Source organism: Paramisgurnus dabryanus, chromosome 24 (assembly GCF_030506205.2).
Source record: "Paramisgurnus dabryanus chromosome 24, PD_genome_1.1, whole genome shotgun sequence".
In the NCBI taxonomy this organism is placed as follows: Eukaryota; Metazoa; Chordata; class Actinopteri; order Cypriniformes; family Cobitidae; genus Paramisgurnus; species Paramisgurnus dabryanus.
The window spans coordinates 4,964,933-4,983,560 of NC_133360.1; the positions used below are offsets into that span (position 1 = coordinate 4,964,933).

Genomic DNA, 18,628 nt, shown 5'->3' on the forward strand with positions numbered 1-18,628 from the left:
GAAAAAATACTGGCTAAGAATATCGTTTTCATATTTCAGAACCTTTTAGCATTAATAATAATGCAGCGACAGTAATTTATTAATTTGTGACATGACAAGACAAACCATTGACACCTAGTGGCCGTTGTTGGTAAAACCCCTAAAAGCAAAAGACAAACCTATTTTTTGTGATAATTTTATTTATAAAAAAAATCTTTATTGCATTATTTTTATTTATTACAACAAATGTACACTTAAATAAAACATTTTATTTAATATTTTCACCTCCTGTAAAACACTTTAAAGTGTCTTCTTTTAAACAAGATCAAGATTATGCGTTTTAATTATGCCATAGTTATATTAATTGGAAGGCGTATATCATAATATAGTCCACTTGAATAAGTGAGTGAACGAATGTGTGAGACATTAAGCGGCGGAAGCGCTTTTGGCGCCATCTTGTGACAAGACGCGGAAGTTCATTTTGCACGCGCCTCAGTGAAGAGGTAGCGGCCAGCCGTTTAGTCAGTGTACAATGGTTTCATTATGGGATTAAATAAGTGCACTCGAAATTGTCCACTAATTTCGGACATCACTAAAAAATAGTGCTCTATTTAAGGGTATAGGAACATATTTTGGACACTGTTTTAGCCTGTGTGTTTTTTAGAGCAGTGATCCGCCCATTTTAAGAGCCTAGCCAATGGCTGTGCCGTCCGTAGTGACGTTCATGTCACAGGACCAATAGCAGCACGTTGCCATGTTACGTTGAAGAGGTTTCGCGCGCTTTGTGGTCACGTGTCGCGTTTCGCGCGAAAACTCAGTGCTCCCGGGAAAAACCAGTCGCGAGGCGAGCTCCTGTTCAACGCGGACGTAAAACAATGGCTGTAAGTGAATTTATATATTTATATGTATATCATTTATTTGAATAATACGTATATGGTGAACATGAGTAATAGTGTTTCTGTAGTATCTATATTCTTTGTGAAAAGTTTGTGGTCAGGTTATTGTTTAGTAGGAAGATCGACTAGTTGTGTTGCACTATATTGATGAAACTTTAGCTTTTTTGACATGATCTCTATTTTATTTGATCATATTGTAGTATTGAAGTCACTTTCAAAGACTTTTGAAATACTAGAACACAAAAGTATATTAAAAACAGTCCCAACAGCATGAAATGTCAAGCCTTTGTTTATATTTCCTCCCACAATTATCCGTTTCAAATGTTTATGAAGTGTAATTCGATTATTTTGTATTATGCTGTTGTATTATTTTAAATAATAATGCTTGACTGTCCCACGTGGGAAACTTTCTTTTGTTCAGATGTTGCATTTGCAAGTTAGCTTGTATTTACGTCATAGCAAGTTACTAGAAAATCTGCATATATGTAATATTGTGGCAGTTTAGCGTGTACAATATCATTTTTGCATGTTTTATACAGCGTATGCTCTGTGCACAGGCTTGAAAACATTGTTCATGTGTGAAGGATGCATGTGTGATGACGTCACAGTGACGTATGACATTAAAGTGACTCTGTTTTAACTCGCCCACAGGATTCATCAGAGTCGTTTCACATGGCCACCAGCCCCACTCGCACCTCCAGGCGGGGCGATCTGACCTCGAGTCCCGGCAGAGACCTGCCACCGTTTGAGGATGAGTCTGAGGGAATTTTGGGAGATACAATTCCCGATGAGGAGGAAGATGGAGATGGAGAGGAGCTGATCGGAGATGGGATGGAGAGGTGAGCGTGGATCTGAGGTGTATTGTATTATGTTTACACTGCCATTTTATGACTTCTATATAATGAGTTATATTTTTATTTTCAGAGACTACCGTGTTATCCCAGAGCTGGACCGTTATGAAGAGGAAGGCCTGGATTTTGAAGAAGATCTCAGTGAGCTCTCTCCAGGGGCTCGGGCGGCGGCAGAAGAGGCCATGAGACGACGAGACCGAGATCAGGGCATGGGTCGCATCGGACGTGGTCTGCTTTATGGTGGGTGCTGAATTTATTTATTTTCATATATCCTAGTACAATAGTGTAGAAAAAATAATGCATGTTTTCTTGTGATTGACGGACAGACAGTGAAGACGAAGATGACGAGCGGCCCAGTAAGAGACTTCGCCGCCAAGCTGAGAGGGCGGCCGAAGGGATCATGGCGGAGGGTGAAGACGAAGAGATGATCGAAAGCATAGAGAACCTGGAGGACATGAAGGGTCACACGGTCAGAGAATGGGTGTCTATGGCCGCCCCACGACTGGAGATCTATCACCGCTTCAAGAACTTCCTGCGCACACACGTGGACGTGCACGGACACAATGTCTTTAAGGAGCGCGTTAGTGACATGTGCAAAGGTGAGCAAAAAACACACTTAACCATGACTGTGGATTGTGTTTTTTATATACTTACATAATATTTTACTGCGTTTATAGAAAATAAGGAGAGCTTGTTGGTGAACTATGAGGAGTTGGCATCTAGAGAGCACGTCCTGGCTTATTTCCTGCCAGAAGCACCTGCAGAAATGCTGAAGATATTCGACGAGGCGGCGAAAGAAGTCGTGCTGGCTATGTATCCCAAATACGACAGAATCGTACACGAAATCCACGTGCGGATTGGAAACCTGCCGCTGGTGGAGGAACTTCGATCGCTCAGGTGCGACCGGTTACACTCCTCTTGGGATTGTAGTACACAACTAGTTTAGACAGCTAATTTTAGTTAATTTCATTTGTTTGTTTTTCAGGCAGCTTCACTTGAATCAGTTGATTCGCACCAGCGGTGTGGTGACCTGCTGTACTGGAGTTCTGCCACAGCTCGGTATGGTGAAGTACAACTGTAACAAGTGTAGCTTCATCTTGGGTCCGTTCTTCCAGTCCCAGAACCAGGAAGTGAAGCCGGGCTCCTGTCCTGAGTGTCAGTCTCTCGGTCCATTTGATATCAACATGGAACAGGTGCGTGATATGCCGTAGACTTTGGTTCTCAAACTTTTTTTGGCCTGCGGCCCCCTGTTTTATGGTCCTTTAAAGGATATTTATGAAAAAATTCTTATAACAAAACTTAATATTTGGATTAAACAAAACAAAAATTATACAATGTTGTGCTGTTGGTAAGTAGCCTTATTTTTCTGAGATTTAATTACATGTAATTTATGCTAAGTGTTTTAAAAAACAAGTTTGAGAACCTAAACTAAAACTTACTTTAAAAAAATCTGCTTGTTTAGATACATAAATGAACAAGCACCGAAAAAAAAAGTACAAATTTCTGAATCATCTGTTTGTTTCCTGTGGTGTTAACCAATTGTTTTGTCTTTCAGACTGTGTACCAGAACTATCAGCGCATCACGATACAGGAGAGTCCTGGGAAAGTAGCAGCGGGACGTCTACCTCGATCTAAAGATGCCATCTTGCTTGCAGATTTAGTGGATACATGCAAACCTGGTGATGAAATTGTAAGTTAACACTGCCAAGTAATACTATAATAATATGGTAAGGGGGTGTGCACACCAAAACTTTTAAATGCGTCTGAAAACACCTGGAAGACGTCGAATGCCAGCTCTTTTCACCTGAGCGCATTGGTAGCTGTGATACTTGAGCTGTGAGCCGGTTGGTTGTTGTGAAACTTGTCCCGCCCCTCCTCCGCTGCGATTGGACGGGCGTGTTAGAACTGACATTGACGAACACAACTTTTGATCCTTTTCTGAATCTTTTTCAACTCTCGACACTCCGACTGACCACGAAAAAATCATTGAGCGCCGGCTTTCAGCGCGGAAAAAAAACGCTAGCTGCTGGGCTTATTTGGAAAACGCAGAGCTTCCATTGGAAACAATTGAAAACATGCGTCGGCCGCGAGTGTAAAAGTTTTAGTGTGCACGCCCCCTAAGAAAGGACAGTAATATTTCAGTTCATACAAGTGATGCACCGATATATCGGCCTATAATTGTTATCGGCAGATAACAAATTTTTTCCCCCCTTTTGGACATCAGCCGGTTGTTTAAAAACAGCCGATTATCAGATTTGCAGTTTGTACGCTTTGCACTACTAAAATTTAAGAAGTAAACGAATATCTGTATGCGCACAGAAATATTGTATCGCGCATCCCTAGTTTACACCTAAAAAAGCGTGAATTTTTTCTTTATTTAAAGAATTATTTCATACTTCACATAATATTGTATTAAATATACTCAACATGTAAAATATATAAAATGTTCATAATTGTTTGTTTTCTAGGAGCTTACCGGAATCTACCACAACAATTACGATGGCTCTCTCAACATGGCCAACGGCTTCCCCGTATTCGCCACAGTGATCATGGCCAATCACATTGCACGTAAGGATGAAGGCGTAGCCGTGGCGGAGCTCACCGATGAAGATATCAAGGCCATTGTAGCTTTATCCAAAGATGAGCGCATTGGTGAAAGAGTAAGTGATGGTCACAAAACTCACACGTATAGGACACTAAATGTAAGATGGCTGTAAAATTTCCACTTTCCTATTGTAGATTTTCGCCAGTATTGGTCCGTCTATCTACGGACACGAGGACATTAAACGTGGTCTGGCGCTTGCTTTGTTCGGCGGCGAGCCCAAGAATCCAGGTACTGAACGCTAGCATTGCGATGTCTTTTACTGATGCAAGCAAGAATGATGAATTCATATTTGTTTGACTCTACAGGTGGAAAGCACAAAGTGCGTGGAGACATCAACGTGCTCCTGTGTGGAGATCCCGGCACAGCAAAGTCTCAGTTCCTGAAGTACGTGGAGAAGGTGGCGAGCCGGGCGGTTTTCACCACGGGTCAGGGCGCCTCCGCCGTGGGTTTAACTGCTTATGTCCAGCGTCACCCGGTGACCCGAGAGTGGACACTGGAGGCTGGAGCTCTGGTGCTTGCAGACAGAGGAGTGTGTCTCATCGATGAGTTTGATAAGGTTGGGATATTTCTGAATTGTTTTTATTAAATAAAAAAATTGTCATCGTAGCACAACTATGTTAGCTACTCCGTATGTTGGCGTCTGCATCAATCTTAATTTTGTTATTGTTTTTTCTGTAGATGAATGACCAAGACAGGACCAGCATCCATGAAGCCATGGAGCAGCAGAGCATCTCCATTTCTAAAGCCGGGATAGTGACATCACTTCAGGCTCGCTGCACTGTCATCGCTGCTGCCAATCCTATTGGTGCGTTTAAGAGTGAATGTTTGTGATCGTGTGCACCACAAGTTTTGAATTTCCTTCATCTACATTAACAAATGTTTTTATAGCTGAATTTTCTAAATTAAACATCTTTTTTTTTAAGGTGGGCGATACGATCCGTCACTCACATTCTCTGAAAATGTGGACCTGACGGAGCCCATTGTTTCTCGATTCGATATTTTATGCATTGTGAGAGACACGGTCGATCCTGTGCAGGTGAGTCTTGTCAAACACCTGCGTATCTAAAGCGTTTTATCAGTCAGTAATGCTAACTCTTACATTTCAACATGTAGGATGAAATGCTGGCACGCTTTGTGGTGGGCAGTCACATAAAACATCACCCAAGCAACAAAGAAGGGGGCGTGGCCGGTCTGGAGGAAGTGGTGCTTCCCAACACCACAGATGTTCCGCCCATCCCTCAGGAGCTGCTCAGGAAGTACATCATGTACTCCAAAGAACGTGTGAGACCGAAACTCAATCAGATGGACCAGGACAAGGTGGCCCGAATTTACAGTGACCTTCGAAAAGAGTCCATGGTGAGAAATTTTATTGACCTGACTCGTCCAAAGTATGTTGTGTAGTTTGTGTTCATAACCTTTTATCTGTTTGCTATCAGGCTACAGGTAGTATACCGATTACCGTGCGACACATCGAGTCCATGATCCGCATGGCGGAGGCACACGCCCGCATGCACCTGCGGGACTACGTGCTGGAGGATGACGTCAATATGGCCATTCGTGTGATGCTGGAAAGCTTCATCGACACGCAGAAGTTTAGCGTAATGAGGAGTATGAGAAAGGTGAGTGATGGATGAAGTATACGGTTATTAAATTTTTTTACACTAAGGTTAATTCCAGTCATAGTTTGGTTGCTAACCAAGCATTTGCATTTGTATTTCCACAGACGTTTGCACGTTATCTGGCATTTAGGAGGGACAACAATGAGCTGCTGCTGTTTATTTTAAAACAGCTGGTTTCAGAGCAGGTCGCGTATCAGCGCAATCGTTACGGAGCCCAGCAGGACACCATTGAGATTCCAGAAAAGGATCTGGTGGATAAGGTAAAAAACAGTGATGTTTAAGTGTAAAAAACATTTTTGACACCAAATTTACAGAAATGTGTGTAATTCATCCCTTTTTTCTTTTCAGGCCCGACAGATTAACATTCACAACCTGTCCGTGTTTTACGACAGCGACGTTTTCCGCTCAAACAAATTCTCCCATGATGTCAAGAAAAAGCTCATTGTTCAGCAGTTTTAGGCCAGTGCTTCTGAAATTGTTCGCAAACCGATGAAGTTGTCTAGAATTTCCTAGACTTGTATATATAAAACCATGATCTGGTTACTGGACCAACTTTAACATTTGAATTGTTTTGACCGCTCATGAACTCATTACCGTAGTAGTACGGTTGTAGTGGTCGGCTGTCCTATGACAAGACATAGTTCTTGAACCTGCTTTGGTGTCTGTTATGCAGTAGTTTGCATTATTTAGATGTTGTAAAAAATTAAATTTCTATTTTGTAATATTTCTGTTCTGAATAATAAACTAAAGTTTTGTGATGTAAAGGAATTCTTGTTTATCCGTTTTGCCGATTCGCAGTGATCTGACGAATAAATCAAATGCCGACAAATATATTAATTCTGAATTATAATCTTGCCATTTGTCGGATCTGTGTAGGCGTATTATGTTGCTTTGGGCCACAAAAATTTACTAGCGACTTTACTAATAAATTAATTTTACGCTTTGAAGAGCTTTCCAAACTATGTGATAAAACCTTTAATTACATAATTCTCTCATGAAAATTATCCATGGTTTTACTACAATAGCCGTATTGTTTGAATATGGTATTTGTATTAATCAGTTGCAACCACATGTTTGCTGTTGTCACACTATAGCAACCATAATTTAACCACAATATTTGTAGTAAAACAATGATAATGCAACAAGTTGTCAATCTGCCAAAAACATGTTTACTTACTACACTGTAAAAAAGAAAAAGTTGGTTCAATTCAGTTACCCAGGTTGCCGTGAATGGAGTTTAACCTAAGAATATTAGTTGGCACAATATTTCACCCAACTTTTTTGAATTGTTGAGTTGACAATATTTTTTTTACGTGGAACCAGATTTTTTTTTTACAGTGTAATTGGATGCCAGATTTTCACAGCAAAACCATAGACTGTAAAAAAGATGGACGATGGCGGTTCGCCCTCTTCCATTGGTGAAAAGTCAAGCCACCAGTGTCCCGATACAGCGCTGACCTCTTTGGTCTTGAGTCTGCGCAGTAGCGATTTCGTGACCAGTCCTGCGTAGTAGTGAGCAGGAAGTAAAGCCGCGAAAGCAAGGCCTCACTCTTGCAGAATGTGCACATATAATTGAGCAAAACCCACATAATTGCTACTCAAAACTAGCCCAATTGTGTTTTGAGGAGGAGGCCTTCGGTAAAAATCTTGTTCTGGCTTTTTTGTCAGGTTTCATCTGCTAAAATTCTCATTCCCGAGGCTAAATATTACATTATTGTGGTTGTTTCAACTCGAGAAAAAAAACAGCATGCTGCAACATTGTTCAAGTAGCCCAATTCCACAGACTTGGCAACCCTGGTTTCTTGACTACCATATGGAGATTGTGGGGACCAGGGGGTACTGCCCCCTAAACCAAGTCAGGTGAGCTTTAATTGTCATTCCGCTACATGTAGGGACATAAAGTAGACGAAATGAATCTCTTAAGACCACTGTGTTACAAATGGTGACATGAGGAAACAACACAGGTATACAGAATTAGTTTAAGCATTTTAAACTTAACACCTATCTGGCTACTACAGTAGGATATCTGACCAGAGCTTATTAATAAAAAAAGATATAATTTATATTTTCGTGTTTTATGTCTTTCTTAATTTTTTAGTGAATAGGCAAAAATATATGTTTTAATTTAATTTAATTTAAAGCTAATCTCAAAGTATTGCAATTCTGTGAGCACAAACACAGCTTGTGTTTATATTATAATAAAACCTTAATGTTCGTAAGGGTTGCAAAAATAATTTAGTAGCTTATTTATTGATTGTGGAAAATGTAGATTTTTTACCTCATAATGTTGTAGTAGTCCCATACTTGCTTTTGCTAAACAGTTAAACATGGTAACGCATGCGTGTAATTTTGTGGCGTCGCTAATAGGAGGAGGGGTCATATCTGACCGATCTGATCTGATACCGGCGGTGTTTAGGACCTCGGGTCCCTGCAGTCACTGCGCCAGGAATCAAAGCCTCTAAAATCTTCAATATTTCACTGCAAATTCATTGACTGCAGCCGAAACTGCGCGCACTTTCATCTCTGCTTTGTTTTCGAGCCTCATCTATTCAGTAGTTTACAAAATTGAGCTTTATTTATTTGTTTGATTCCGATGATTAATTTGTGTTACTGCGTCTTTTGTCGGTGTCGCGCATTGAGGTCAATAAGTCACATATGAGCTGAAAGACACGCGCTTGATTCTCGCTGCGATCATCTGTAAAACTGCAGACATGACTGAATCATTACACTGTCTCTTGATCGGTGAGTTTATCTGTTTTTATTTGTCTCTTATTCGTCAGGGGTTTTGTAAAGCTAAAATTGTATTTTAGTATGCGTTATATTTCATGTTTCATTTATGTTTTAATCTTTGGTTCAGATATCCAAAGATGCATCACTAGCTTTTATTGTTTGCAAAATATGTTAATATATGATACAGTAAACACAAAAGATAGTAATGTGTATATAAGGTAAAATTGATGCATTTAATCGTTTTGGGTGTATGATGTTGCGCGCGTTTTGTTCGATCACGCAGTATTTGCGGCTCGTGTTTGTGTTGTGTAAATGGATCAGCACACGCCCCTTTTCATCCCCATACAGAGATCCGATGTGGTCCGATACGCACACATTCACCATCACTGAGAAAAGATCATGTGCACCTGTTATACATATGGAAGACGCGCATCGAGGCGTGCGCGCGCGCGCTTATGTTTGTGCATGACAGATTGTGCGGGTCACTGCGTTGTGTCGAGACAGAATGACGGGCAGACACAACAGTGACGGGTCAGATTTGTTTGGACGACTTATAGCAGCACATTATGCAAATTTGAAACCATTTTCACTTCAAAAACGCATAATTTTGGATGCTATTAGGTTCAATTAAACACCACACAATTGAAATAAATTTTTTTGTTATGCTAATACCTCTCTTTGAAGGTATTTTAGATATTGATGCCATACTTCAGACATATAGTAATCATTTCATACTGTTGTTATATATCAAAGTCTTGTTAAATAAGATTGATATGGACAAACCCAATAGTTGGGTAAAAGTAAACTGTAAGATGTCTATATTTGACCCAACCATGGATTAAAACAACCCAACATATAAGTTAGGTTCATTCAGTACTCATTCCCTCTGTAGCAATCACAGACACTGCGGGCCTATTGCCAATCTGGAAACTATAAATCTGCTTTCTATTGCAAACCGTGCCATCTACACCCACCTGCGCTGCTGCAATATGAGTTGGCACGACCCAGACGCCCATTAAAATTAACACTGAGTTCGAGTTGTGGTATAATCTTCAACAAGCACGAGACAATGGAGAGGTCATGTTAGGACGCCTAAAACTGTGCATTGCTGATGATCCTGCTTTAAATTGGGGCAGTTTCCTTATGGAGACACTTACTTTGAGGATTTATGATTTGTAGGGTTGGGAACTGTGAACCAGTTTATAGAGAAACTACAGAAGTCGTCCTGCTTTAGTTTAGCTGTGTGTTTGTGATGTGAAGACCGGGCAATGCTAAATAACACAATAGATAAATAAATAACATTATAGTGCGTTGTCATTGCAATTTTTGTCAATGCATCTTTCAAATATTTCATGAATCAGTCACAACGTCATTGTCTTGAAACAGGCTATTGATCATAGTACAATAGCTGATTTAGGCAGATCTGGATGTTGAATGATTGTGACGTTTCTGAGTGAGCAGATGAATGAACTTTGCATTAAGACTGAACCCAGATCAGTCACACAGAAGTAGGTTGAGGCTGTATATATGTCTAATATTGTACCAGAATTGAAAAGATGGCAAATTTATGCAGATTAAAATTTTTGAGTATAGTCATTTTAAAAGAATGGTTGTGATAAACATCAGCTTCATTGACATTTTTTGTCTTTATGCAAAATATAATATGATTTCTTAGATATTCTTAGATATCCGCTCCATTTTTTTTATCTTGCAAATGGGAAAAATTAGTCATTTCTTGTCATTTAATATCCGATGAAACTAAATTGTCCCTGTGAACACATTAAATTTTAAATAAGCATAATTAAATAGATTTCATTACTCTGAATAAAAAGAGATCGAGTTTAATTTCTGTGCCAAGATATTTTCCCCTTGTTGATGTTTCTCACTGCAAGTATTTGAAATTCACAATGTGAAATAATGTGCCTTCGGGTTTATAGACAAACTAAATTTTCAGTTTTATCTCGTTTTCTCAACTGCAAAGATCTCATACAGGTTTGCTGCCGCATAGCCACGATAAAAGCTTTTATGATGAATGTCCCGTCAGACTCGTGTCAAACTTAAGGAGCATCTGGGGCTGAAAGCCAAGTGTGTCCTCGGAGACAGACGACTGACCGCCAGCGAATTCATTTTTTGTTTGCTCTTAACAGAGGCCCTGCAGATACAAAATAAGATTGAGAAGACTTGAAATAAGAAACATTGAGGCTTTCATAAGCTTCATAAGCTTTTATAAATTTCTTTGTTCTGCTGAACACAAATGAAGATATTTTATACCCAAACAGATCTGGGGCACCATTCACTTACATACAGTGGTGACTTCTTTTTTCGAGGGCGCACAATGCGAAGGTCGTCACAACATGTATGTAGCCCGTCATGTGTGTGGTTTATCATTTCAAAATATGTGTTCTGCGCATCGAGTGAACCTATGTGCATCATGCATCTTGTCAAAATAAGTGCCTGCTGCAGACGCGTCTAAAGGGTTTATGATAAAAGAGACGCTCGCGTTTGCCAGATACTCGTATAATCTTATGCGTAATCAAATTTTACTTTTAGGGAGTGTCTTGCGTGTATTTTGTGAATGTGAGCGGCCCTTTTATCATAAACGGTTTTGACACGTGCAGCAGGCACTTATTTTGACAAGACACGTGATACACATGGTTCACATGAAGCAACAAACACATATTTTGAAAACATGAGCAACACGCATACTCCGAACACATATTTTGAATTTGCGCCCCTCGGAAGAGCAGTCACCAGCCGCCACTGCTTACATAGCATGTTTTCCATGGAAGTCAAGGGTGCCCCAGATCTGCTTGGTTACAAACATTTTTCAAAATATCTTTATTTGTGTTAAGCAGAACAGAGAAATTTATGCAAGTATGAAAAAACGTCAGGGTGAGTAAATAATGACAGAATTTTTATTTTTCGGCAAACTATGCCTTTAAGGTGACCAGTCACCATTAATTTCTAAAACCATTAAAACATTTCCAGAAAACGAATCTGTTCGATTCATAAATGAGAGCTGAAAGTTATTTTTTGCACAATTAAAGTCTTGCTAAATATAACACGAGAGTCATCGAGCTACAGGTCTGTTTAATTAAACCGTGCCTCGCTAGAGAATATTTCACATTAAATAAATCCACCAATAACACAAAATAAGACTTGGAAATCTGGCTTAAAAACTCTTGGTTCTTGTAGTTCAAATATTACCCCATTTGTCACTAGTCTAGTGCCAATACTAATCCCCTGGTGACCCGATTGTGCAAAAAGAGATCCAAATGGATGATTCATGTTGCTGTCATGAATACAAAGCCATCAGTGTTTCTTTAATTCAGGTTCTGTTCTCATGGTTCTGGTCTCTGCTGAGGGTCTGAATGCTGGTCCAGGACTCCTTCCAAGTCCTCTCCGGTCTCACGGGCCAGTTCTGGACATTCCCATTGGTTTTGAGGGGCATGAGGAGGTCTCTCGGAAACCTGGATTCACAGAGACTTCACAAGAGAGCTCGGGGTTCTTCAGCGAGGACACTGAGGACACCAAGAGCGTCCAGCGGTGGGAGTCACAAACCGAGACCAAAGAGGCCGGTTCTGACCCGGATGCCATGAGCGGTGAGTGGACTCTAACTGTGGGTTCACACAAGATGCGAGTTCAACAATTTGCGCGAGTAGATTATATACAAAGTCAGTGCTAAAACGCGCAGACAAGTCCTTGCGTGTGGGGATGCGAATGACGAGATATGGGTGGCGTGTTTGCCATGAAAATATTCAACTCGAGCGAAAAATTTCCATGACAAAGTTAAATCCCGTAAGTAATCTAGAGCGAGTAACGCGATGCCCCGTGTTTGGTGTGTACGTAGCATAACTGTGGGTTAACACCAGATGCAAGTTCAACAATTTGCACGAGTAGATTACATACAAAGTCAATGCAAAGACGCGATCAGACGCATCCTCTCGTGGGCCGATGCGAATAACGCAATATGTGCGGGGCGTTTGCCGCGAAAACACATGCTGTTCGCCTCAAACGCCTCTTCGCCCAAGTTGAAAATATTAAACTCGAGCGAAAAATTTGCATGACACAAAGTTAAATCCCGTGAGTAATCTAGAGCGAGTAACGCGATGCCCCGTGTTTGGTGTGTACGTAGCATTACTGTGGGTTCACACCAGATGCGAGTTCAACGATTTGCGCGAGTAGATTACATACAAAGTCAATGCAAAGACACGATCAGACGCATCCTCTCGTGGGCCGATGCGAATAACGCGATATGTGCGGCGCGTTTGCCGCGAAAACACATGCTGTCCGCCTAAAACGCCTCTTCGCCCAAGTTGAAAATATTAAACTCGAGCGAAAAATTTGCATGACACAAAGTTAAATCCCGTGAGTAATCTTAGAGCGAGTAGCGCGATGCCCCGTGTTTGGTGTGTACGTAGCATTACTGTGGGTTCACACCAGATGCGAGTTCAACGATTTGCGCGAGTAGATTACATACAAAGTCAATGCAAAGATGCGATCAGACGCGTCCTCGGGTGGGGCTATGCGAATGATGTGATATGGGCGGTGCGTTTTTCGCGAAACACGGGCTACGCGCCTCAAGCGTCTTCGCCGAAGTTGAAAATATTCAACTCGCGCGAAAAATTTGCATGACACAAAGTTAAATCCCGCGAATAATCTAGAGCGAGTAACACGATGCCACTCGTTTGGTGTGTACTAGCATTAGACAAAAACTTCATGTTTTATGTTAAATGCATCATCTATACATGTTTCTAGATCTTTTCTTGTGTTTGTGTGATCTGAATTGTAGTTTTGAAGAGATTGGGTCGGTGTGACTCAGCTGTAGTTAGCACAAATGGTCTTGGCGGTCTTTTCTCCTGCAAAAATGTCCGTGATTGTCAAAACAGCAGTTAGACGTGTAAAGTGGTGCGAATAATAACAGCTCTAAGTGTTATCGTGCGTCATCTCCTCGACACCTGCCGTCCCCCTGTGTGTTTTAACACTGTTTCATTGATGAGCGTTTTAAGCGGTTCGGTGGACGTGTCTTCTGTCCGTTCATCAGCAGTGATTGTGTATCAGCGGTCTCTGTATCTGAGAAATAACTACACAACTCTCTACAACACAATAACACCTGGGATTTATTGTGCCTGAGAACAGCACTTATTTTTAGTTCACCTGCTCACCGTTCTTCTACTGCATTGACCTGTTGTGTATAAGAAATAGAGAAAGACACTTCTGTCTGTATAGCTTTCTGTGTCTTCATGCCTGTCTTACTGTGTGTGTGCATTTCTGTCTATCTGTCTGTCTGTCTGTCTGCCATCTTTGTTCTGACTTTCTTGTTCCTGTGTGTGTTTTTATCTGTCTGTCTACCTGTCTTTGTGTCTGCCCATCTTTTCAACTGTCTGCTCTTTTTTGTATAATTGTGTGTCCGTCTTCCTGCCGATTTTATGTCTCTGTCTGTCTGTCTGTCTTTGTTTTTCTCTTTTTTGTCTGTCTGTCTTTCTGCCTGCCTTGTCTGTGTTTCTCTCTCTCTGTTTGTATTTTTGTATGCCTGTCTGTTTTATTGTCTGCCTGCTTTTGTCTTTCTGTCTGGTTGTATTTCTGTCTCCATATGTTTTTGATTGTCTGCCTGTCTTTCTAGAGGATCTGTCTGTCTGTATGCCTATTTTTTTGGTCTGTCTGCCTGCCTGTCTTTATTTTTTTTGACTGCTTGTCTTTGTCTGTCTGTCTCTCAGCCTGCCTGTTTGTGTTTCTATCTATCTTTTTGTCTGTCTGTCTGTCTGTCTGTCTTTCTTTATTCCTATATGTCTGTCTTTTAGCCTGTTTTTCTCTCTGCTGGTCTGTCTTTCTCTGTGTTTGTCCGTCTGTCTTACTGTCTCGGTTTCTGTCTTTTATTTTGTCTGTCGTTTTGTCTATTGGTCTGTCTTTGTTTTTCTCTTTTTTGTCTGCCTGTCTTTCTATCTGTCTCTCAGCCTGCCTGTTTGTGTTTCTATCTTTCTGTCTGTCTGTCACTTTTTCTGCATTGTTGTATGTCTGTCTGTTGGCCTGTCTGTCTTTCTCTGTCTCTGTCCACCTGTCTTACTGTCTGGGTTTCTGTCTTTTATTTTGTCTATCTGTCTGTCATTGTTTTTCTCTTTTTTGTCTGCCTGTCTTTCTATCTGTCTCTCAGCCTGTTTGTGTTTCTTGTCTATCTTTTTTTATATATGTCTGTCTGTTGGCCTGTCTTTCTCTCTGCATGTCTGTCTTTCTCGTGTCTGTCCGCCTGTCTTACTGTTTTGGTTTCTGTCTGTTGTTTTGTCTGTCTGTCGTTTTGTCTATCTGTCTGTCTTTGTTTTTCTCTTTTTTGGTCCGCTTGTCTTTCTATCTGTCTCTCAGCCTGCCTGTTTGTGTTTCTGTCTATCTTTTTTGTCTGTCTGTCTTTCTGCACTGTTTTATGTCTTGTCTGTTGGCCTGTCTTTCTCTTTGCCTGTCTGTTTTTTCTGTGTCTATCCACCTTTCTTACTGTCTGGGTGTCTGTTTTTCTTTTTTTTTGTCCGCCTACCTTTCTATCTGTCTCTCAGCCTGCCTGTCTTTTTTTGTCTATTTATTGTCTGTCTGTCTGTCTTTCTGTCTTTTCGTCTGTCTTCCTACCTGTTTTTGTCTATTTTTGTCTGTCTGTATTTTTGTATGCCTGTCTGTTTTTCTCTCTGCCTGTCTTACTGTCTGTCTTTCTATCTGTCTCTCAACCTGCATATCTGTGTTTATGTCGATCTTTTCTGTCTATTTTTGTCTGTCTTTCTGTCTTTTCATCTGTCTTCCTACCTGTTTTTGTCTATTTTTGTCTGTCTGTATTTTTGTATCTCTGTCTTTCTCTGTGTCTGTCTGTGTTTCGGTCTGTCTGTCTTTCTGCCTGGTTCTTTTCTGTCTGTCTGTTTTCTGTGTGTTTTATTTGTGTGTCTGTTTGTCTAATTTATTCTGCATTAATGAATGCATTTGATATATTGGTTCTAACTGTGTATATAATAACAATGCAAATAGTAGTGGTGGAGTTGGTTGTGGTTTAGTTGTCTACAATAGTTTCCAGTTTTCAGACACTTTATTAGTAATCGCATGGAAATCTCTGCACATGCGACTTTGTTAAACTCCAGTACCAGTGTTGTTGAAGATCAGTGTTCAGAAGAAATCTTTAACTGTTATATCTTATGTTATATTGGATGCATGTGTTTCATGTCTTCAGAGCGCTGTCTATTGCCTAAGAAGGTGGGACCGTGTCGTGCTGCTTTAACTCGCTGGCACTTCAACCCCGCGGCAAACATGTGTAAGAAGTTCATGTTTGGAGGTTGTGAAGAGAACGGCAATAACTTTCTGACACTGGAGGAGTGTGCAAAAGCCTGTCATCCAGTCTCCGGTACGCAACTAATGACATCCGTCTTATATTTATCTTGAGAAAGTATTAAATATATTATTCACTGTGTCTTCCCTGCTGACAGTAGACAATAGTGTGTGTGTGTGTGTGTGTGTGTGTGTGTGTGTTTGTTTGATGTAAAAATCTCTGCTTACTGATGCAACTGCAATACTGCAGTGCAGCTGATAAAAATCTGTACTGTACTCGACATACTGCATCCACCAAATATACAGTTCTGTCTGTCTGTCTGTCTGTCTGTCTGTCTATGGAGTCCATGTTTGTCTGTTTATCTATCTTTAAAGTCTCTGTCTATCTATGGAGTCTATGTCTGTCTGTCTGTCTGTCTGTCTGTCTATCTCGAGTCTATGTCTGTCTGTCTATCTATGGAGTCTATGTCTGTCTGTTTATCTATCTTTAAAGTCTATGTCTGTCTGTCTATCTATGGAGTCTATGTCTGTCTGTTTATCTATGGAGTCTATGTTTGTCTGTTTATCTATCTTTAAAGTCTATGTCTGTCTGTCTATCTATGGAGTCTATGTCTGTCTGTTTATCTATCTTTAAAGTCTCTGTCTATCTATGGAGTCTATGTCTGTCTGTCTGTCTGTCTATCTCGAGTCTATGTCTGTCTGTCTATCTATGGAGTCTATGTTTGTCTGTTTATCTATCTTTAAAGTCTCTGTCTATCTCTGGAGTCTATGTCTGTCTGTCTGTCTATCTATCTATCTATCTCGAGTCTATGTCTGTCTGTCTATCTATGGAGTCTATGTCTGTTTGTTTATCTATCTAAAAAGTCTCTGTCTGTCTGTCTGTCTGTCTGTCTGTCTATCTATCTATTGATTCTCTGTCTGTCTGTCTATGTCTGTCTGTCTGTTTATCTATCTATAGAGTCTATGTCTGTCTGTCTGTCTCTCTGTCTATCAATGTCTGTCCATCTCTGGAGTGTCTATCTATCTATCTATCTATCTATCTATCTATCTATCTATCTATCTATCTATCTATCTATCTATCTATCTATCTATCTATCTATCTATCTATCTATCTATCTATCTATCTATCTATCTATCTATCATCTCGAGTCTATGTTTGTCTGCCTATCTATAGGGTCTATGTCTGTCTGTTTATCTATCTATAAAGTTTCTGTCTGTCTATCTATTGATTATCTGTCTGTCTGTCTATGTCTGTCTATGTCTGTATGTGTGTTTATCTATCTATAGAGTCTATGTCTGTCTGTCTCTCTGTCTATCTATCTATGTCTGTCCATCTCTGAAGTGTCTATTTGTCTTTCTATCTATGGAGTCTATATCTGTCTGTCCATCTCTGGAGTGTCTGTCTATCAATCTATCGGTCTGTCTATCTATCTGTCTGAATGTCTGTCTGTCTGTCAATTTATTGAGTCTATGTCTGTCTCTATATATCTATGGAGTTTCTGTTTGTACAGTATCTGTCTGTCTGTCTGTCTGTCTGCTGTTCTCACATTTGTGTTTTTTTCTTTTATCAGATTACAGTCCTTCACCCCTAGAACCCACATCTTCCTCCCTCCCTCTGATCAACTCTTCCTCCTCATTCCTCCCCACTTCGGAGTCCATGAACCCTGCGAAGTGGGAGAGTGATTCCGAATCCAGCGGCTTTCTCCTTAACCCCTTCTCTGGCCTGTCAACCGCACCTGCTCTTGACCACACCCACCCCACAGACACGCCCCCCACTCTCACCCGTCAGAACGGCTCCGAAGACACAGCTGGCCCTGACACATCGCTTGCTTCTGAGGATGAGAGGTTTGATGATGAGACTGACCAGGCTGTCACTCAATCACCCACAGCTCCAGAAGTTGGGCCCCTGCCCAGCCAAGGACCCCTGCAGCCTGACGAACCACAACACGAGGATTCTGAGGAAGAGGAGCTGGTAGTGTTTCCCACTGAGTTGGATAAAGAAGATGAAGACTGGCGATATCTCACGACCGGCCCGTCGTCCTCTCCCGCCTCAGATCTGCCGCCTGTGGTTTTTACAGAGACGTCCTGGCAGGGGGCTCCGCTCGTCACGACTGAGGTTGAGGAAGGGGCGGAGCTTCTTCATGGCGGAACCGAATATCTAGCAAATACTGAACTTCATGAACCAGAAGTGTCACAGGAGGCTGAGCAGGTACTCGAAGACAGAGGATCTGATATACAAATTAAAAAAACATTTTTTTCGCCCAAAAACTGAATAAATTATCTCCTGACGGAAACAATAAAGCATATTATTGATGATGTCTGTAATAATGGAGTGTGATGTTGTTATTGATTTTTATTCTCAGGTGGGTTGTGTAAAATGCATTGATTTTGTGTAATCCAATGAGCGTCACACCAAACCGCTTCTTTAATCTCATTGTTCAGGTGATTTGTGTGGACTGGAGTAACCTCGCAGGAAAGGGTTACGTGATCCTTACTATGACCGACAACTTTGACTGCGTAAGTGATTTTCTTTAAGTAATTCTTTAAAAAACTTTGTGTGTGTTTAGTGCTGCAGTAGATCTGCTGAATTGTGCAGGTTTCGATGCATCTCAGAAAACCTGCTGACTGTTCACCACTAACAATGACACGCTGCCA

General features: G+C 40.8%; 2 protein-coding genes across 2 annotated transcripts in view; both read left to right on the forward strand.

Moving 5' to 3' along the window:
- The first annotated feature begins 773 nt into the window (after positions 1-773).
- On the forward strand, positions 774-6,714 carry mcm2 (minichromosome maintenance complex component 2). Its single transcript, XM_065243442.1, has 16 exons — positions 774-860; positions 1,527-1,714; positions 1,800-1,966; positions 2,053-2,325; positions 2,404-2,623; positions 2,712-2,919; positions 3,282-3,416; positions 4,195-4,386; positions 4,466-4,559; positions 4,637-4,887; positions 5,010-5,136; positions 5,255-5,367; positions 5,445-5,687; positions 5,768-5,950; positions 6,055-6,210; positions 6,299-6,714. Exons 1-16 carry the CDS (start codon positions 855-857, stop codon positions 6,407-6,409), a joined length of 2,667 nt encoding a protein of 888 aa, XP_065099514.1. The 5' UTR covers positions 774-854; the 3' UTR covers positions 6,410-6,714.
- A 1,642-nt stretch (positions 6,715-8,356) lies between these two features.
- The window catches only part of podxl2 (podocalyxin-like 2), a 92,990-nt gene continuing 82,718 nt past the window's right edge, over positions 8,357-18,628 (forward strand). Inside the window, exons 1-5 of the mRNA XM_065266255.2 lie at positions 8,357-8,692; positions 12,013-12,282; positions 15,879-16,049; positions 17,545-18,182; positions 18,416-18,490. Coding sequence (XP_065122327.2) covers positions 8,662-8,692; positions 12,013-12,282; positions 15,879-16,049; positions 17,545-18,182; positions 18,416-18,490 — 1,185 coding nt within the window. The 5' untranslated portion in view covers positions 8,357-8,661. The remainder of the gene's footprint in view (positions 8,693-12,012; positions 12,283-15,878; positions 16,050-17,544; positions 18,183-18,415; positions 18,491-18,628) is intronic.